This window comes from Osmerus eperlanus, chromosome 9 (assembly GCF_963692335.1).
Source record: "Osmerus eperlanus chromosome 9, fOsmEpe2.1, whole genome shotgun sequence".
NCBI lineage: Eukaryota > Metazoa > Chordata > Actinopteri > Osmeriformes > Osmeridae > Osmerus > Osmerus eperlanus.
The window spans coordinates 6,709,183-6,731,457 of record NC_085026.1 but is presented as its reverse complement, the minus strand read 5'-3'; the positions used below and the strand labels follow the sequence as shown (position 1 = coordinate 6,731,457).

At 49.8% G+C, this 22,275-nt stretch overlaps 1 protein-coding gene across 2 annotated transcripts in view; it reads right to left on the bottom strand.

The window, feature by feature from the left end:
- adck1 (aarF domain containing kinase 1) overlaps positions 1-22,275 on the bottom strand; it is a 64,120-nt gene that overhangs the window by 5,719 nt on the left and 36,126 nt on the right. For both annotated transcript variants that reach the window (XM_062469814.1, XM_062469813.1), the window contains exons 5-9: positions 18,484-18,642; positions 18,162-18,320; positions 15,943-16,059; positions 7,097-7,246; positions 5,621-5,818 (exon numbers count right to left, since the gene is read on the bottom strand). In XM_062469814.1, the coding sequence (XP_062325798.1) occupies positions 5,621-5,818; positions 7,097-7,246; positions 15,943-16,059; positions 18,162-18,320; positions 18,484-18,642 (783 nt within the window). The remainder of the gene's footprint in view (positions 1-5,620; positions 5,819-7,096; positions 7,247-15,942; positions 16,060-18,161; positions 18,321-18,483; positions 18,643-22,275) is intronic.

Sequence of the window (22,275 nt, the reverse complement as noted above, 5' to 3'; positions counted from 1 at the left end):
ATATTGCGTTGGTTACTGAAATATGAAGTTAACAGCACAGTGCACGCCAACGCCACCTTGGAAGGTTGAATAACATTCAAGTGGCTCTTGTCTGCTTCAATAACAATGGGGACCTCTCCAAACGTCCCCAGTTCGCTAACGACAACATCCTTTCAGTCTTTTGAGCTATTCTACTTTCCCCAATATACCTGCCTTTTTAATAACTGTTCACCAAAAGTCTTTCTAACTTCAGGAGCTTAAGAAGGGGAAACGTCCGTGTAGCATTTGCCAGTCATTTATCCGATAAGCCCGCCCAAATCCCCTCCTCTCTGAAAAATGAAGAGGAGGGAAGGGGGGGGAAGCGGGATTAGGACCAGAATTAAGTGGATTCCACCTCGGCCATAGTCCTTCTGAGGGAGACCAGTGAAAGCTTCGACAGCACGAAAGAGAAGACTGACGATTACAGAAATTCGTGAAAGTGAATTAGGTTTTCAGAGGAAGAGAGAGGGGGAAAAAAGAGTGTGTGCGCGTGGGGGGGGGGGTGCTGTCATTTAAACAAATTCAATTGAGAAAGACTGTCTTATTTCGCCGTGGCACTTCCGGATGTGTTCGTGACCGGTGACCCGAGAGTGAGAGACCTCGAGAGCTGACGCAACCGAGACGGTTCTCTCGCCACAGGGTCTTCACGGGGACTTTAAGGCTGAGTTTGGATATACTGTATGTAAACATACACCTAGAAATTATACATCACCCCGTCTAAATACAGCGACTCATACATTGATCTGGTCAACCCCGCACACTTCTACTCATTCACTCACTCAATCATTCATTCATTAATTAAACCCATGCATCCATCCAACCACCCAACCATCCACCCATCCATCCATCACATTTAAAAGCTCGCTAAAAACCGTCGCTGAAAAGCAAAGTCAGAATAGCTGAGCCGTGAGTCCATGCTGCGCTCAATCTTCAGAGCAGAGCATGCGGTAATGCCTTAGCGGTCCTGGCTTGGGAGTCCATTTTTATTCCCACCTGCAAATGAAACCCTGTGAGCTATGAGCTGCCACCTCCACCAACACGGCCAACTCCGACCGCTAAACACTTCCTGACACACGCGCTCGCCTTCTCTCGTCGGTAGATTTATATGCACGCCATCTCCTCATTGGTTCACTTATACGCTCATTATCTCCCCATTGGTGGATTTACGCGGCGTATCAGGAGAATATTAAGCGTGTGCGCAAAACGACCTTGACTCTGTTCTTTCCATGGACAAATGTGTGTGTAGGTGTTAGAGTATATTGGGGGGGGACCTGTGTGTGTATAGATCCATTTATTAGGGAGATATACTGCTGGTACGACGAGCCATTACTCAGACTGTGTGCGCTTCTTATTGTGGGTGTGTTTATGAGGGAGGGAGCAACTCTGCCAGCTTCTTTGAGTGATTATTTTGCCGAGGCCCCAGGTCCTGTACTGCTCCTAGGTAAGCTGCACCAGGCAGCTGTGAGCAACTACTGGGTCCGGTTTCAATTCTTTCTCGACGCTACCTTGTATTCTCCTCGTACGCGTAGCAATTCGAGGCGCATGTACTGTATGTGTGCATGAGATCACATGACACCGTATTGCAAGGAGAAAATAAGGAAAGAGGAAGGAAGGGGGAGGATGGATGGAAGAAAAGAAAGAAAGCCTAAATGGTCTCATCTGTGTCCTCAACTACAGTCGCCTTGCTCTTCTCTTTGAAGCTTCCAGTCTCACTTCAAAGATGCCCTCTCCATTAGAGATGGCCAGTCTATACAGGGGGGAGGGGGGAGCAAATGAGGGGACTGTTTGTGTGAGAGTATGTACCGAGTGCACACGTGAGCCTGTCAGCGTGTCTGCACGTGTCCCTCAGCGCAGCAGCATTGTCAAAACCTGGCGTGAATTCGACTCAGTCAACAAACAGTGCCAGAGCGCCAGTCAAAGAGGGGACAGACAGCTATTCAACACATTTGACAGACAAGACAAGTAGCCCAGGTAAACAGACTTGCCCAACAGTGGAGAAATAACCCCCGTCTCTCCCCATGTTTGACATGCACTTAGATGCATGTATTGTCAGATAAACGGCACAACGTGACCAGCAACAACCATCCAAGTGAACCGAGGCGCCCTAATTCTCCAGCACTCCCCGGAATAACAGTCTCCCTGACTCCACAGGATCTATTAGAGAAAGAAGCAGGACTAATCTGTCCCAGAGGACACACACACACACACACACTACACTCAACCACTCACAACACACACCAGCCCCAGCCTCTTATAATACACACTCAAAAGAGGAGGAGCGCATGTGTTTGTTGTGTGGCCTTGTCTGCTCTCCACGTTAACTCCCTCAGGAATGTGGGTGTGTGTGTGGATCCTCTCCCAGGCTAACTAAACTGACCTGGGCTTATTCAAATGTCAAACATGGGGCTGTCCACACCCACTCCCACGCAATGACACATCACTCACATTTGCAATCTATTCAGGCGAGTGTGATCATTTTACTGATGGGTACTAAATGGTATGAGAAGAGGGGACACAAGAGGATAGAAGGGGGGGGGGGGGGGGGGAGAGGACACAAAAGGAGATGGGAGGACAGGCAAAGAGAACATGGGACTGGGAGGGGAGGTGGACATTCACAACATGAAAGCGTAAGGGCATCCAGGGACTCGCTTCTCTCAGGGCAGGTGCAGGAACAGGTGCTCCATAACCTCCATTTCGGACGGGACCGTCAAACGTCCACGAACGCAGGCCTGGTTTTAGCGCGTGTCCGAGTCGGAGAGGAGGACGTGTGCGTTACAGGACAGTGGCATGCAGAGGGGGTCCCGCTACGCGACTCCGGTCACGCCGAGTGTTCTCTAAGCTGATAGGGCGATGGGGGAGGGGGGCGGAGACGGGGAGGCGATAGGAGTGATAGATGAGTGACAGACATGTCCCCCCCTTCATTTACCACACAACAGACTGGGTGTGATCTGTCTGTCAATTTCAACTGCCTGGATTCTCTCTTCCAGTCCTCTTTTTATGACATTCTCTCATTCTCTCCCTCTCGCTCGCTCTCTCTCTCTTTCTCTCTCGCTCACTGCTCTTCTTGTCTCTCTCTCTCCCTTATACTTTCATTTGTCCCTCGCTCTCTAAGGCTTCTATCGTCTGCTTTTTCTCTATCAAACCTTTTTTCTTCACTTAAATTACCATTCTTTTGTTTACACGCTCTCTCTCTCTCTCTCTAAGCAGCATTGATTGCTACATCTTTTCAGCTTTACAGCAAGCGTCTTTTCCTGCCACAGAAATGTAAATTGTGTTCATCCCGAGTGACTGCTAATGTCCATAATGTTTTTGTTCTGTTTGTGATTGTGACAAAGAGAGTGGAGGGAAAGCCGCGTGTGTGCGAGAGGGAGATAGTGACAGTGTGTGAGTGTGTGCGAGAGATGGAAGGATAGCGACAGTGTGAGTGTGTGAGAGAGAGAGATAGCGATAGAGTGTGGGTGCAAGAACGAGAGACAGACAGATACCGTGTGTGTGTGTGTGTGTGTGTGTGCGTGCGTGTCAAGCGTGTGTGAGAAACAGTCTGTGTCTTCTAATGAGTAGCCCACAGACTGTTCCCTCTCTTTGCTCACTCTCGCCTCTCACTCCTTCATGACTTCCTCAGTGATCTTCACCTTCTTCCTGGTCTCTCCATCATTCTCTCTTTCCTGATTGTCTTTTATTTGAGTGTTCATTCCCCTCTACCCATGGTCCTTCTCACTCAATCTCTTTTCAACTCCCTCTACCTCCATTTCCCCCCCCCATCACCCTCTCCATCTCTCCGTCTCCCTCTCCCTTCCCTCTATCCCTGCCTCTCTCCCTCAGATGAAAGCACTCTCTCCAGCAGTAGTCTCGTCTGCTGGCCTCTGTAATTATCCTTCCCACTCAGCCCTGTTTCAAAAGCCACAGCACTGTAGACACTCAACCACCAGGCTTGTTACTGCACATCACAACGCGCACGCACACACACAGTGAGCAAATACAGACCTACAGACACACACCGATGGCCGCCTGCCTGCCTGCACAGACACACACACACACAGACACACACACAGCACCCCTTTGCTTTGCTCCCTTATCAGAAGTGCGGGCTGAACTTTGGTGGCCTCCAACTCGATGGAACAGCAACACTATTAGTTGGTTACCATAACACATTGTAAACAGAACATCAATCTTTCTCCTATCTCCCCTGTCATCTCGTCTCTCCTCCTCTCTTCCCTCTCTTCTCCTCGCCCCTCTTCTAGTCACGTTTCAGACAGACTAAGCATTTGCTCAGACAATAATACTTCCTTAAATCCCTTATCGTCGGGTTTTCTGTCTTTTCCCCTTGCCTCACCTCACCATTTGTTCCAACTTTTCCTATTCCCCTCCTCTCCTCTTCTCTCCTTAGACTGACCAGAAATACACAGAGCGAGTCACTGTACCGCCCCCATCTCCTCGAGTGAAACCCACGCACATGGCAAAAGCTTACAAACAGTGGGCTCCTAAATTACTGGCACCCCTGACTGGCAATGCACAACTAATACTACAAAAATACAAACAACGTAATTATAGAGATAAACTCAAAATACCAACAAGTGAGAAATACTAGGTAGACTAAATCCTAGGTTGACTTTCCAAACAAGACAATGACCCAAAACATACCTCAAGATTCACACAGAAATGGTTCAATGACAACAAAATCAGTGTTCTGCCATGGCCATATCAGTTTCGAACCTCAATCCAATCGAAAGCCCTCGGGCTGAGTTGAAAAGGGCAGTTGATAAGCACAAACCCAAGAATGTGAAGGATCTTGAAAGGATCTGCATCAAGGAAGGATCCAAAATCCCTCCAAATGTGTTCTTTGACCGTGTCAAACGCAGAAAAAGACTCCATGCTGTTATCCTACAAAGTACTAAATGAGGGGTGCCAACAATTATGAAACCTTGATGTTGGTTAGTTATATTTTGACTTCAATTATGATTTTGGTTGGTTCCACTTAAACATGTGACCTACAGGGACCTACCTCCGAGTGTGTGACAGGGACCTACCTCCGAGTGTGTGACAGGGACATACCTCCGAGTGTGTGACAGGGACATACCTCCGAGTGTGTGACAGGGACATACCTCCGAGTGTGTGACAGGGACCTACCTCCGAGTGTGTGACAGGGACCTACCTCCGAGTGTGCGACAGGGACTTACCCCCGAGTGTGCGACGGGGACCTACCTCTGAGTGTGCGACAGGGACTTACCCCCGAGTGTGCGACGGGGACCTACCTCCGAGTGTGCGACAGGGACTTACCCCCGAGTGTGTGACAGGGACCTACCTCCGAGTGTGCGACAGGGACTTACCCCCGAGTGTGTGACAGGGACCTACCTCCGAGTGTGTGACAGGGACCTACCTCCGAGTGTGCGACGGGGACTTACCCCCGAGTGTGCGACGGGGACCTACCTCTGAGTGTGTAACAGGGACCTACCTCCGAGTGTGCGACGGGGACCTACCCCCGAGTGTGCGACGGGGACCCACCCCCGAGTGTGCGACGGGGACCCACCCCCGAGTGTGCGACGGGGACCCACCCCCGAGTGTGCGACGGGGACCCACCCCCGAGTGTGCGACGGGGACCCACCTCCGAGTGCGTGACAGGGGTGCTGCTGATGCCGGCTGTGACAGAGGTCCAGGAGCGGGCGGTGAGCACGCAGGCGAACAGGGCGTAGAGGTCTCCTGCCCCCAGGCTCCGGCTGTGCCTCTCCACGCCCTTCATGTCCCCCTTGATGAGGGCCTGCCACAGGCGGCAGTAGTCCATCCTGAAGTCTGGGTGCAGGACCTTAGGGGGGGGGGTCACACACACACACGCACCACCACCATCATCATCTCAGGGCTGCTTCGCCTGGCCAGAGTGTTAGGGCGGGGCTAACCATTAGAGAGGCGAACGGTTAACCAATCACAGCCCTCGATTAAGATCCAAGTGACGGCAACAAGGACCCCCAAACCGGCGTGTTTGTCCTACACGCGCACCTGTTGGCCGTTAGTGCCTGGTCATGGCGAAATCCCATGATGCACTGCGATGCTAGGATGCTTAATTAACACAGCAAGGCAGGCTGACATGGAAGACATGTAGGCTCAATGGAAGAAAGAAAAAAACGGAGAGATACGTGCACGGGGTAGATTAGCATTCTGTCTGAGCAAGGCCAGAATCAGAATTCATTACATATAAATTGGTTCCATTATGATCTGGAGAAGCAGGCAGAGGAGAGTGCTCTCCCTCCCTCTCTCTCCTAGATTTCTCCCTCCCTCTCTCCCTCTGTCCTTCCCTACGATCCTTCATGTGCCAGCAAATCAGAGATGCATATTTATCACCAAATTATCTTCATGAATGCACTTACAACTCCCAACATCCACTGGAGAGGGTTTAGGGAAGACACAGGGGATTTGCCTGTGCGGGGTGGGAGTGTGTAAGAGGGCGTGAAAATGGGTGTGTGCGTGTATATCAAAGCGTGCACAGTTCACCAGAGTATGCAAATGCATGTCCGGTACATATGCTGAACCACTCACAGAAGATTGTCTGTGTGTGTATGTTTCCGTGGAAGTGTGTAGGGGAAATAGGACCGTAATTCAGTACACTACACTTCTAAGTAAACCGTGACACACATTTGCTGTTTATTGAAAAGCTTTTAGTCTGTTTTTGTACAAGTAGGCATCCATGCGAGGCTGTGAGCGTGTGTGCATGCATGGACACAAACACACACATGCTGTATACAAACACACACACACACACATGCTGTATACAAACACACACACACACACATGCTGTATACAAACACACACACACATGCTGTATACAAACACACACACACACACATGCTGTATACAAACACACACACACATGCTGTATACAAACACACACACACACACAGACAGGTAACCTTGACTTTGGTGGTCCAGTCGAAAATCAGTACTCTGTACCGGATAAATCCAAACACCCTCCCCACTCCATATCTCTAATACCCACCCCACCCCACCCCACCCCACCCCCCCTCCCTTCCCCTCCCTCTCTCCGACCCCAGAAATGTGTGGAAGCCCTTGGCTAGGCGAGGGTCCTCACCTGGTACAGGCCGTGGTCCAGCAGGACGATCTCCGTCTGGCCACTCTGGGGGCTCCGTCTCACCAGCACGTTCCCTGGGTGGGGGTCACAGTGCACGAAGCCATGCACAAAGATCATCTCGCTGTACATCTTGCCCAGGTTCTGAGAGATCTGAGGAGAGAGAGAGAGAGGGGGAGAGAGAGAGAGCGAGTCACAGAGATAAAAAGAAGGGGGGGTGAGAGAGCGAGAGAAAGAGAGAGATGAGCAGCTGGAAATCAGGTAAAATACAAAAATAAAAGCGCTGTGACAACCAAAGAAGATGTGAGGAAACACGCTGCACATTTAAATGGAATAATATAATTAGAAATGTTCTTAACAGTACAAAGAGCAATCACTCACTCGCGCACGCAAACACATACAACTTTAAACACACACACACACGTACAGTATACAAGAAATGAGCATAGCCTTGAACATGGTGTGTGTGTATGTGTGCTTGTGACTTGTAAATGGTTAGTCACAAAATCCAGATGCTAATGAGAGCGTTCGGGCGACAATATGGACCCGGGATGTCAACCCTTCTATGTGACTGACACACGCACACACACACACACCCACACACACGCACAAAGAAAAGGAACAATGATGTCTCTTGCTGACTCAGAGACACGTCACTGTCAGGCCAGAGTAAACTTCTTACTGTTGGGAGAGGGACTGGCAATATTCTCACTGTGCATATATCTGCAATAATAGTTTGACCATCAATCATCACTTGGTACCTTCTTTTTTGAATGGGTACACCTTTTCCATTTTGGGCCCAGTATTAAGGAGAACCCAGCCAAAGTAGGCAGGGTTGGTACATCAGAAAACATCAGCTTAGGAGATAAGCGTGTGCACTGCATTTTGCCCCAAAAAGGATTAAAGACCTCAGAATCCCTGTCGTGCTTTAGGTGTTATGAAAAGTAACAAGTGCACTGTGTCTCGTTAATACAGACCCGTGATACTAACCACTGTCATCATGTTCGAACTGTGCACTTCCAACTCCTTGATTATCTGCTGCACTTACCAGGCCTATATACTCTATTTATACCTTTCGCTTTGGATAAAAGCGTCTGCTAAATGAAGACATGTAAATGAGCGAGGGCAATTTCCTGGTTCGCTAGCGTGCTCGTCTTGGCTAAAGCTTCCACAGGACGAGAGATCAGAGGGGGAGGAACAGGTCAAGGAGGGAAGAAAGTGAGAAGAATAGTTAAGAATGTAGAGGAAATGTAGAGGTACACATTGACCAGAGCAATGCGACAGAGAGACGGAAAGAGAGAGAGAGAGAGAGAGAGAGAGAGAGAGAGAGAGAGAGAGAGAGAGAGAGAGAGAGAGAGAGAGAGAGAGAGAGAGAGAGAGAGAGAGAGAGAGAGAGAGAGAGAGAGAAAGAAAGAAAGAGGGGAGGGACACACAGCCCCCCTATCTGGACGATTTCTTAAAGAGTGCCATGAAATGAGGGAAAACCTGAGTGTGACCAGCTGTTCTAGACACTTTGTTGTTGCCACATGTTCTGGACAATACTGACTGTCTTCCTTATGTTGTTTTTGAATGGTGTTGTTGATGTATGGTTGTCTGTTGTTGTGCCTCTTGCTTTGGCAATACGGTTGTAATGACTGTCATGCTAATAAAGCTAAATTGAATTGAATTAAATTGAGAGAGAGAGAGAGAGAGAAAGAGACATAGAGAGAGAGAGAAAGAGAGAGAGAAGCTGGACTATGTGGTGTCTGATAGCAGACCGGCACGACTCGAAGCAGCAGACAGCACGACACAGAGGGATGAGAGGGAGCGCATCCCTGTGAGCGTGAGCTGGCAAAACACCGGCGCACCCACACCCTCCATCCCTGTTCTGTAGAGGGGCACTGTGGTGCGTGCGTGCGCATGTGCGAAAGAGAAAGATTCCCAGCCAGCCAGCCAGCCTCTCTCTCTCTCTCTCTCTCTCTCTCTCCACATGTCTCCCAGACTGATAGAGAGAGGAGGATGATGTAAGAAGGAGTGAGAGAAGAGAGTGGTGTGGTGGTGGTGGTGGGGGGATACTGAGGATCGTTCCCAAGGCTCCATGCCACAGAGCTCCTTTGATTCCCTCTAAAAATAGCCGCGCCAGGCAGCCTTTTCCCCCCAGATCCCTCTCTTTCACACACATACACACAGATGAGTCATATCACGGCAGTTAAAATACAACAACAAAAACAGAGGTAAAAAAGGGAGGGCAAACGTGACAGGAGGGGAACCCCTGCTCAGGAGAGGATGAGGGGATGAGTGAGGGGGATGAGAGAGGATGAAGACCTCCCCGAGCTCCCTCTCTCATTGAATGAATGTGGATTCATTTAAACCCATTAACTCATCCCTTCCAATCTGTCCCGCGTGGAACTCGGGTGCGAACAGACCAACACTACACCACGACACACACACAGAAACAGCATATTCAGATTTAGCTTCATACCACAATGAATCGCGTGTACCTCCACTACAGCAGAGGGGGAGTTTTGCTCAAAAAAGTTGTTCCTACTCCCCCCCTTCCCTCAAGTCACAGTTCACTCCCTGTTGATGAATCCGTTTGGTGAGTCACAGGTAACAAGGCTGTGTGAGGTGTGTGAGGGGGGGTGAGGGGGCGTGGTCGAGGGTCTTGGGGTAGAAGGTATTCAAAAACAGCATCCCAAAATCAGTCCCCAGGAGATGTTCAGTTCTGAGAGGGGAGGCAGTGGGGCAGGTTGGAAAGCATGCAGCTCGAGCATCCATCTCTAGTGGCCCCCCTGTGTAAAGCTGTCTGTTGTACAAGGCACCATGCTGTTATTGTAGCTCCACTACCGGCCAACTGTGTGTGTGTGTGTGTGAGAGACACAGAGATACAGAGAGAGACACACGGAGAGAGAGAAAGAGAGAAGTAGGGGGGAGCTGTCTGGAGAGAGCTAGCAGCAGTCCTGCATGTCATTAATCAAATGCACCCACATAAACACACACTCAAAACCTACACTGATCCTGTCCATGCCCGCCCACACACACACGCACGCACACAAATCTACAAAGTAATGGCAAAAGACAGCACGTGTGTGCACCCGGACACACACACACCTCTTAAATAGGGACAAGGACAGCAAACAAATTACCTCAAAGAGGAATGGGCAAGCACTAATGGCCATTAATTACCGCTTCTCCAATTTGTCACTGGAGACGAGCACACGTGCGCACAGGCACACAAAAGGAAGTCACGACATGGACCAAACCCAACGGGAGCGCTTCCCTCGGGTTTTACAGGGAAAACACTCAAAAGAAACAGCCCTCCCACCCACCCGGGCCACATGTTTCTCCACAAACGACACATTCTAATGCAGGCCGAAGTAGACAGGGCGAAGGACAAAATGTGGTAAACAGATCGAAACAAACTCAAACGGATATATAAGAAACTTCCATCGATTCCCCAGGCCCCGCCCCCGCCCCCGCCAAGAGTTGGAACCTTGAGCTAGGGTTCAGATGAACTGACAGGGTTGATGCGTAACGATGTGTTGGCCTGCATTTCAGGCATCATGGAACAGAGGCGTTAACAACTAAAAGGGAGGTCATTAAGATTCTTGAGTTAGACCTGTACATTTAACCCTTGTGTTATCTTCGGGTCATTCTGACCCATCAGTCATTGTGACCCACCGTCGTATTGCGACAAATTTACCGCATACAGACAAAGTGAAGCATTTTCTTTTAACAGCTAGGCTGTCTCAGACCCCCCACATTGCAAAGGTTAAAAGAAAATTATTTTAATTTGTTTTTGTATTGGGTAAAATTGGGTAAACACAACGATGGTTCGTTATGAACCTTTGGGTCATGTGACCCGAAGGCAGCACGAGGGTTAACTTAGCTAGGTGGCTAACATCAAGCGAAAGGAAATACATAAGTCACCAAAGTTTCTGGAACACAGTCAGAGACGTTATCCTCCTTCGGGTACACTACCTAAAAATATACAAAAAAACACCCATCGCTTGAAACCTCCGCATGTCCGTTGAGATATGTGACGCAGTCCCATCGGAAAACTACTAGTGGTTCCCAATACATTGTTCCCGCAAATCTTTCATCACAAACGTTTTAGTCTGAAGGCTCTGTCAGTTGCGTATATGATGTCAGTCGATGGGCCCTGCTGTTGTTTATTTATGAGTGTGACCACGTGTGTTGTGGCGTTGTTGTTATTATTATTTATGGGGTAGTGATTGTGAAACATAAAGTGCCACAGCTGCCTTGGCTGCTAGATGTGTGTGTGTGTGTGTGTGCAGTATATTGGAGCAGTGCCAGTGGTTCAGGAGTCGTACTTGACGACTTGCTGTGCGGCAACGTGATCCGAAAGCTCCACAACGTCATCCAGGGGAAAATGACCAAGCGTGCTCCTGAACGCACAAGATATCAGCAGAGATATTAAAACCGATCAGCTTCGGCTCGAGGAACCCCGGTCAGCTGCGAGTGCAGAGCATTCAGGAGGAGGCGTGTGTAGTATTTTCCCCCTAAACAGCCCACTTCATTACCTTGATCTCTTGTTCTGGGTTTTTTTCCTGGGGCCGAGGGAGGAGGAGGAGGATCGATACGGGGCATTTCTGAAGAGGGAGGAAGGAGGGCTGTGCACGCGGGACGTGTCAGACGGGCTAACACTGTACGCCGCACACTCCATTAGACGTCCCCGATGTGTGCTGGCGCGCACGCACGCCCAAGGGCGGCCGTACGACATGTGTGTTCCTCTTTCGTCGTGCCTTTGTTGAGTTGTGTGGCGTTTCAGTGTGTATGTACAGTGCGTGTGTGTGTGTTTGCACCATATGTGTATGTGCGTGTGTCTCTTTTGCTCCCCCCCCCCCCAAGGCTAGGTGCAGACAGTGACTGATGTATGTCATGGTGTGTGTGTGGGGGGGGGTTTGTGGGGGGGGGGGGGGGGTGTGATGGCAGTGGGTCTTCTTTCCTCCAGGACTGATGGCACTCTATCATTAACCACAAAGTCGTTTGCAATCATCTCCGAACCGTCAGCCAAGGTGAAGGGAAACGTACATGACACACTGATGGTATGGGTCACACCGCCTTGAGGATGGGTCTAGGTTATATGAACTTGGGGTTGGGTTTCGGAACAGATGGGCAGATATGTGGGTGCTTAGTCTAGATGCAACCGACCTGGGTGTGGGTCCTCATGAAGTAAGGACTGGAGCTGGAGCCATCCCAACGCCTTCAGGGTGAGGACTGATCCTAACAACTGTAGGTTGGGTGTAACGTGTTTGTGTGTCTGAGTAAGTGATAATGTGGGTATGCATGAGTTGAGCGAAAATGGAAAAGAATATGGAAAAGGAGAGACGGATAAAAAAGACTCGGAATATATTAACTTTGGATACCACCCAGCCCACACCACACGTACACAACCCAGAAAGGGCCTGCAATACACACTCACGCCTACAGCACGTGCTTCACCAAAGCAAACCCTCCAAAATCACTCCTCGTCGACCCGGTCACCGAACGGACGCCGCCGCCATCTCAAACGACCCCCCCCCCCCCCCTCTGTCCTTTTCGCAAAAATCAGACCAGCGCGTTCGGTCGCCGCCGATTCGTGCGTCTATTCCAAGCACGTACGGCACGAGCTTTTGGAGCAAGACACACACAAAAAAAAAGTCCATGCGGGCTGTCATCAATCTTTTGATTACGGCGCGTGGCGGCTCACTCAAGGGGTTCTCAAGGATGGCGAAGCTTAATAAGTCTATTCCTTGTGCCGAACCTGCTCCTTTATTATGTCCCTTATCTGTCCCATCAGCTGTCTAATAAAGCTCATCGCCATTGGCTTCTGGTACTAAGTCCCTACCCCCCGTCGCTGTAGTGTAAGCGGGAGCATGCTCAGTAGCCTATGATTCCCACTCAGCGTCGATGGCGACGGCATGCGGGTCCCTGGGCGTCGGTGCGCGTGGGTGTTTGTGTGTCCGTATCGCTTCCGTTTGACATTGAATTCGATTAGTTTTAGCTGGAGGTCATTTTCAAGCCGCGTTTGTTCCTTCTTGTTCTGTTTTCTTCAATGTATCCCAGGTTGTCAAGTTCAGGATTGCTAGGTTAAGAGTCATCTCTTTATGAGAGGTGATACTGCGCCACGGCTATTCATAGCGATCTATTTAAAAAGTATTTAAGATGTATCCTTACTGCCTTCTGCAAAAATTGGGATGCATAGAATACAAACACACGATCATGACGTAGGCCTTGGTAACTAATATGAGTCTAACACGTTCTATTTCAAGAGAGAAAACTGAAAGGGTGCTACCAAAACTGGGATATTCCTGACAACCCAGAGAAAAGAAAGACTGGGAATATTCGATTCAGGTTCAAAGTAAGTAGGCCTCATGCGATCCTACCCCACACTCTAAAACAGACTCACGCAAGACAACATGAAGAACCGTTTTGAATTCCCATAATTAGAAAGGGGATCGAGCACAAATATTTCTCAACAAGTGTAAACTCAGCATCATCATTTTAGGCAAACCATTGTCGATCTGAATGTTATTGGGTGTGGCGTCTCGCTGTGAGGCCGCATGGAGTACAGTACTGAAGAGGCACAGAGAGACAGACTGAGTACAGAATATGCCTTCTCATAGCACCAGCCTACTAAATAGGTCATGGTTGCATCCTGACTGTTTGTGTCAGGATGACACTGCGATTAGGAAGCTGCAGGCAGATAATCAGGTAGCTACAACTCCTTCGCTGAAAGCAATTTTCCCGTCAGCACTTAATCTGTCTGAGAAACAGAGCAGTGGAGTGTGCCGTGAAGGTTTTGCCACCCACACAACTTGTGCAGTGGAGAGAGAGCGAGAGCGAGAAAGAGAGAGAGAGAGTAAGAGAGAGAAAGAGTTCTATCAAATGTCTGGAGGGGAGAAGGATTGAAATAAACCGACAATGTCTGTCATGACATCATACTGACGTCTGTGACTGAGCCAATCCACGGCACAATGAAATGTGATTTTTAGCCATACGTGTGTGTGTGTGTGTGTGCTGAGCTGAACCCGGTTGTGTGAGTGAGAGCATGTGTCTGACAAGCGTCTGAGAGACTTCCGGATGAAAAGGTGATAATGTCTGTTGAAATATGTCGGTCACGCCTTCTACCTATGGTGCAAACTGCTGTCGAGCCAAAGTAGCTTTAACTTAGTGTGTGTGTGTAAACACACAAACACATATGTTCACCCTGCATACCCACAGAGAAACACTCATACAGCATTGTGTATACAAAACACAAGCGCATACCACTGCAGTAAAACACCATACAGTTAACCTTACACCCCCCACCCCCTTCACACACACACACACACAGAGAATGCAAATACTCCACCAAAGTATGAGTCATGGGTACTAAAAGACACGTTCCAAAAGGCAACATGCTGATTTGTCGATGAGACTGCAGCCGTAACCCCCGCAGACTCCAGAGGCTGACGCAAAACCTCAATCCCCGGTGGCTGGAATGTCCCTCGGCGGGCCTGCCTGTGTGCTTCCCAGACTCTGTGGTTGGGATTCAAAGCCCTTGGTTCAAGATGACGGACAGCCGTTTCTTAGCGGTCACCGAGCTGGCTGTTCAGCGTTCGTGTCTCGTTCTCGACACAGCCCATCAGTCGGGAAGACAAAGTGCTGTGAACCTCAGTACTTCCTGCCCAGAAACTTCCATTTGCTTCCTTGACAAAAGCACAACTACTCTCCCTTTTCTCTCTCTCTCTCTCTGGCTCTCCTGTCCTCTTTCTCCTCCTCTTTCTCAGTTCTCTCTCTCCCTCAATTTCTCTCTGAAAAGCAAGCCGTATAATTTGAATTATTGTAGAAGCAAAAGGAACACAGAGCAGACATACAGTATAATGTGTGTGTGTGTTGTGTGTGTGGGTGGGTGGTGTACGTGATTAAGTGAAAGTAATAAACATTCAATAACAGAAGCCACAAATGGAAAGAGTTTTAAATCGCACTTGGACAGATTTCAATATTGACAGAGAAACAGTTATTTGATTGTTGCTTCTGTCATCAGTTAGTTAGCAGCCAAAACGACGTCCTAGTGTGGCTGTGAGGGGAGGTGGTCTAGACATGACACCCCTTTATCTGCCTTTTCTCCTCTCCATCAGTCACTGATGAAGAGAGGGAAAGAGATATCGGATGGTGGATGGCAAAACGTACGGGTGGGAGATTGTAAGCGTGTGGGTGTGTGTGTGAATGCGTGGGTGGCAGAGAGCGCGAATGACAAAGGGAAAGAACGAGAGAGAGAGAGAGAGAGAGAGAGAAAGAGAGGGATCATTCTGCCGTATCAAGGCTCCTCAGGAAGATGTATACGAATCCAAAAAGCAACAGAGAAATAATAACTCCCGTGCAATCTCCCAGCCAAATACTCTTGTGATACACAGAGCACATTATCAATCAATAATCCATTAGTGTCTCCTGGCTGATTGTGTCTGAAGCCCCCACAAGCAGCTTTGCTGACAAACACACACACACTTCTCACTCCCTCCGAGTCGCTGGGACATCCAACGCACTGTGAAGCTGCATCGCTGTGCCTCAGTGGAACGATCTATCGCACTGCGCCACCGATGGCTGATTGACCGAGACGGAAGAAGAGTGTAGAAAGGAGGAAGAATCGGGGGGAGGGAGAGAGAGAGAGACAGAGAGAGAGAGAGATGGGGTGGGAGGGAGTGAGGGAGGGAGGGAAGGAGGGGTAAATCTACCCAAATGGGTCTGTTCAGGAGACGTCAACCCTTGATTTGAACTTCCGGCCTCGTTTGCAGTCTGCTGTGGGTGGCACATTGGAACCACAGGCCCAAGGGTTGAAACAACTACACATCCCAAAATGCCTGTGTGGGTGTGTGGGTGTGTACCTCGTTGACGTTGATGCCGTGCCTCCTCATGTAGTCCCTGTCGTTGACCTGGCCTCCCTCGGCAAAGTCCATGGTCAGGATCCGCTTGGTGGACAGATCCCAGTGGATCTTAGGAACCTGGGGAGCGCACGGGCGGAGAGGAGAAAGGACGGGAGAGTGAGACGGGGGTAAATGTAGGCATAGGTGCATGAGTGTCTGGATACGCAAACAGGTTTGACCCTTCTTCTCTTTTACCCTGGTGCGCTGTCTGTGTGTACGCCTGGATGAGGTCACACACACACACACACACCAACTCTCACAGTATATTAGCTCAGGCAAAAGGTGGGGGGTGAAATGCTCTCTTAGTAATCATTTTCAGGCCTTGGAGTCATTTTCAAGCCTTCGCAGAACATGCTTTTATACTGCCCACATTGAATTACCAGCCCAAACCTTTAACCTATACACACACAAAAGACACCACACACCTAGTTTTCACGCTCTCTAAAAACATGCACACACACCCTCACACAAGTTTATAAAAAAAACCATGTCTGTTATTCCTCAGAGCTAGCCAGAGGGGGGTTTGTGGCTTCCCCCTCGTGTCCTGATAAGATCCTATCATGGCTGTGACGCACTAGGAACCATATCTCCAGGACCATTCGGAATCATTCAGATCAATAGTGTTTCCTCCTAATCCTTGCCTGGAGACGTCGGGCTAATCCACACTCAGTTTGGTTCACTTTTAACTCTTGGTCATGAGGCCTGGATGTGCAGAGAAGGGGAAATAGACCAGTGGCAAGACTGGTTGTGTCGCATGTCAGTGTTTGTCTTGGGGTGTGTCACAGTACAGCACGTGTTTTTTTGGTTTGTTTATTTTGTTTGCTTGCTGTGCATTTGTTTATTTTCATGCATGTGGGGGTTTGATATAGCAAGTTTGAAATGTATTTGAAATGTAAAAAGTACAACTATAGGCACATCAGCTTCCTTGCACACAGTTGGTCAGGGAAAGGGGGGGGGGGGGGGGGGTGAAGGTAGACGAGACAAACAGGTAGCCCAGACAAACAGGTAGCCCAGACAAACAGGTAGCCCAGACAAACAGGTAGCGCAGACAAACAGGTAGCCCAGACAAAAAGGTAGCGCAGACAAACAGGTAGCCCAGACAAACAGGTAGCGCAGACAAACAGGTAGCCCAGACAAAAAGGTAGCCCAGACAAACAGGTAGCCCAGACAAACAGGTAGCGCAGACAAACAGGTAGCCCAGACAAACAGGTAGCCCAGACAAACAGGTAGCGCAGAAAAACAGGTAGCGCAGACAAACAGGTAGTGCAGACAAACAGGTAGCCCAGACAAACAGGTAGCGCAGACAAACACGTAGCGCAGACAAACAGGTAACGCAGACAAACAGGTAGCCCAGACAAACAGGTAGCGCAGACAGACAGGTAGCCCAGACAAGGTTGACAGGAGGGGGTGAGGGGGTTAGGAGGGCTCCAAAGCTTATGCCAGCCTTAACATGTGCAAATCCATGTATACATACAAACATAAAGAACCTTACACAAAAAGACACTCGAAAAAAACACCCGACAACGGCACAGTAGGGTGGGCGGCTGCAAATCAAATCATAGATCTGGAGATGGACATCCTGTAAATCCAGTGCATTACTGATGTCATGTGTTGTGTGCATCATCTTGCCATTTGCAATGACGGTTACTTGGGTCCTGTCGAGGATCTATTGCAGAGCTGTAGGCAACGTGATGCAGAGCACAGGGGCAGGAAGGGGGATCTTTTCACACAGCCGCATCCTGGACAGTTTCCATCGCAGCCTCTGTGCATTTAGGTTGTCCTAATCTCTCCGTAGTTGCACTCACGTGTTTTTACACATCCCCCTATTTGTATTGTCGGGGCACCTGATTGGTTAGAGGGCCTAACAAGTCGAACTAGTTACTTCTTCCACCCACATGAGTGGCATAGTCCCACAACTTCTATTTTCTGCAAAACCAAGATACCAAATTCGTAAAATATTTCAGGTACTGTTTGTGACGTGGCAGTAGAATTGAGTAGCATGATTTGACGAAATATAGCCCCTAGTGCATAAAGAAAACGTTTTTGACTCAAACATTTCAATGCTCCCTCACACACACACACACACACAGTCTCTTTCTCTCATCACTCTCATCACCCTGTCATATGAGCGTATCTTTACGTGCGTGAGATAGAGCGTGTGTGTGTGTGTGTGTGTGTACCTTGAGGAAGGGGAAGTGCCCCAGCATGCCGGCCACCTTCTCTGCGTTGCGCCCCTCGTTGAGGAAGTCCAGCTCCAGAGGCATATTCTTCTTGGCCTCCTCGACCAGCCACATGAAGGCAAAGTCTGGGAACACCCAGTGGACCATCCTCAGCAGCGCCTAGGCACCACACACACACACACACACACACACATATACACACTGGATATATACACACACTCATGAACACATACGTCATGCAAAGACGTGCAAATAAACACGCAGGACATGTGACTTAGACACGGCAATGATAATGAGCGAGGCGCACAAGCGCCACACACACCTCCATGAGCACGATGTCTTGGGAGCTCTGCGCCTGGACCTTGGGGTGCTGGACCTTCACGGCCACAGTCCTCCCATCACGCAGCACGGCCTTGTGGACCTGGGCCAAGGAGGCGGCGCCCTGGGGCTTCTCCTCGAAGGCGACGAACAGGTCTGAGAGCTACGGGAGGGGGATCAACTTTTTGATCAGTATCGGGCAAACAAGAAGGCAAACGGATACACAGAGAGCTATGCTTTGCTATGGGTGGGGGGGGGGCATCCTTTCTGCACATGTGTGTGCACGTGCGTGTTCCGTCTGTGTTCACCCAGCCTGTGTGTGTGCGCGCGTCGGTGTTCAGCTCCGTCGTATCAATCAGTAAGCTGGGATTTTGCCGCATGACCGGGTTTTCCTAATGGTGCTGCTGAAACGACACTCCATCCATCTGCCTGGCACGGGGCACACGGGGCGGGACATGAGACACATCGCATCAGCGACCTCTTTCCATCTCTCTCTCTCTCTCTCCATCTCTCCCCATCTCTCTCTCCCCATCGCTCTCTCCATCTCTCTCTCTCCCCATCTCTCTCTCTCCATCTCTCCCTCTCTCTCTCTCTCTCCATCTCTCTCCATCTCTCTCCATCTCTCTCCATCTCTCTCCCCATCTCTCTCTCTCCATCTCTCTCCATCTCTCTCTCCCCATCTCTCTCTCTCCATCTCTCTCTCCCCATCTCTCTCTCTCCATCTCTCTCTCTCCATCTCTCTCTCCCCATCTCTCTCTCCCCATCTCTCTCTCTCCATCTCTCTCTCTCCATCTCTCTCTCTCCCCATCTCTCTCTCCCCATCTCTCTCTCCCCATCTCTCTCTCTCCATCTCTCTCTCTCCATCTCTCTCTCTCCATCTCTCTCTCTCCCCATCTCTCTCTCCCCATCTCTCTCTCCCCATCTCTCTCTCTCCATCTCTCTCTCCCCATCTCTCTCTCTCCATCTCTCTCTCTCCATCTCTCTCCATCTCTCTCTCTCCCCATCTCTCTCTCCCCATCTCTCTCTCCCCATCTCTCTCTCCCCATCTCTCTCTCTCCATCTCTCTCTCTCCATCTCTCTCTCTCCATCTCTCTCTCTCCCCATCTCTCTCTCCCCCCCCCCCATATCTCCATCTTCCCCAGGCCACCGGGCAACTGGGTCCTATGGTGGCGTACCTCTATCCTCCTTTCACTCATGAGACAGGCCCATGGGTGCCAGATTGCCCTTTCTCCTTTCCTACCTCTCTGAGCCTCCCTTTCTTCACCCTCCTGACTCTCTGAGTGTCATTAGATCCAGGTGGTGGTGGTGGGGAGGGGGAGGGGGGGTGACTTAGATGACACTGGGACAGATATCTTGTTACACACACACACACACACGTTAAAAACACAAACACATGAGAAAAGAACTCATGTGAACCCCCCCCCCCCCAAAAAAAAAAAAACCCGGCAACTTTTCTCGTCCAGTGAACACGATGACAAGATTTATTCACGGTTGAGAGCAGGCCTGGCCCCGGCGCCGTTTGGGCCGGCGCCCTGCGTGTCAGTCAAGACGCTGGCGCATCTGTGCGGCCGGCCAAACAGGCGGTGAGCGAGCATCAAATGGGCAGCGGAGCAGGTAGGGAGACTGGCACGGGCTGAGAGCCAGGGTCTGTTTGGGGCCCGTCGTGCCAGGTGAGCAGTGCCCAGTGCCAGGAGACTGGCATCGGTTGCCAGGGAAAAGAGGGCATTCTGCTCTCAGTTATACCATGACTCACCCCCTCCCCTGCAATGGAAAGCCCGTCTGCATGTACACATGGGACACACGCAGACATACACAAATTCACTACAAAACCCCACTGGGAACCTGGCTCACACCCAATCATTAACACAAACACACACACACACTATCTAAATCCCAAGGCTTAGTAACATACATTCACAGCATGTTGGGACACAGTCTTGATTCAGGGTCTTTGCATGCACAGATTGGAGAGGGAAAGACAATAAGTAGGTGAGGTCTCCAAATAATCCCCAATAATTGCGATTGTCGTTTGTCCAACCATGTCAAAATCCTGACCATACCAAGTTGCTTTCAAGCCCGGGGGAACAGTCACTATCGTCGCATTTCTTGACTGGTCTTTTTCACTCTCGTCCTGAACGCATCCACGCTCACCTCACATGGGGCGTCCGACAGCTACTAATAGCCATCTCTCCAGTCCCCCAACTGTGGACAGTCAGTGTCGTAATTAGGTGTGGGGGTGTGAAGGTTAAGTAGGAACTCCTGAGGGCCCCCCCCCCCCCTCAGAACACACACACACACAGCTGACGAGCACTATACCACAGGCCGTCTGTTGTCACATGCAATATGCAACACCCCCCACCCCCCTCCCACACACACACACACACAGAGAACCCCTTTTGTTGCTATTATAATAGCCCATTTGATAGCCTGGGAGTTAACATATGGCGGTGTCATAGCCAATAAGCCACCTCTTACCCACTGCCTCACACATCCTCCCGAGTCACACCCCGGTCGTGGCGGTGCGTCACACTATAGCGGCTCCCGAGAGAGGGCCGATGCAGCATTTTAATAGGCTGTGTCGTAGTGGGTTAATGGGTGTCACGTTTCATATAGCCTCCAGGCCACTCCCCCCCCCCCCCCACCCCCACACACACACACACACACGTCGACACCGCTACATCAGTGGGTGAGCCACACAATATGCTCCGCACGAGAGACAGTGGTCTTGCTTTTACTGTTGGAGGTGAATACAGTATCTAAATGAATACTAGTCTGTGCGGTGGACGCAATCACGTGGTGTGTCTCACGGAACATGTAATATCCAAAAAGGCATGTGTCCCCATTGAATATATTCCCTCATTAGCGTCCACAAAATGGCATCAAAGTCAGGACCAAAAAGACATGGCTTCCAAAATACACCAGTTCCTATTTTCCCATCTGTAAATGCATTTTTGTGCACACGCTGAGGAACAACATGACCTACAACAGCTATAACCTCCTGACTCAACGATGACAGACCGCCACCAAATGCCACTGTACAACCTTTCCCTTCTCTCCCTCTTTTATACCGCTTCCCTAAACATGTATTCCCCTCTCTCTCCCTCTCTCCCTCTCTCTCTCTCTCTCTCTCTCTCTCTCATATGTTCCTCTGGACAGCAGTGTAGCAGTGCTGGCCTTTTGTGAAATTATCTGATAATCTGCATCATTTTCTTTTTTTGTGTGTGTGTGTGTGTGTGTGTGGGGGGGGGGACGTGGCGGAGGCAGCGGGCTTATCTAAGGCCCACTCCGAAGGACAGGGGCCACGTGGATCATCCGACAACGTTGACGCCGATGGCCTGATAACGCGGCGGTGATCTATGACCTCCCCTGGGAGATGGCGACTGCAGAGGGGACGGGCAGAGAGGAGGAGGTTGGCCATGATTGTTCTCTGGCATAGTGGTAATCTCTCAAACTGGGGGGGAAATCAATCAAAACAATGGAGAGAGAGAGAGAGAGATAGAGAGAGATAGAGACAATGGGAAAAGCGGAAACAATAGAATTGTTAGAGATAAATGGAAATTAAAAGGAGAAAGAAAGAGACAGAGATACCGAGAGAGAGACAGAGAGAGACTGGACACATCACAAGTTTGGTGCAAGAGTGGAGCAACTACAAAAAGGTTGTTTGTAAAGAATGGGAAAGAGACGTGTAAGGATTGCACACACACACACACACACACAATCGTGTCAACTCCCCAAAACAATTCCAACTCTATCATCTTGTGTGCACTCCAACTGTGTCATAAATATGAATGCCTGC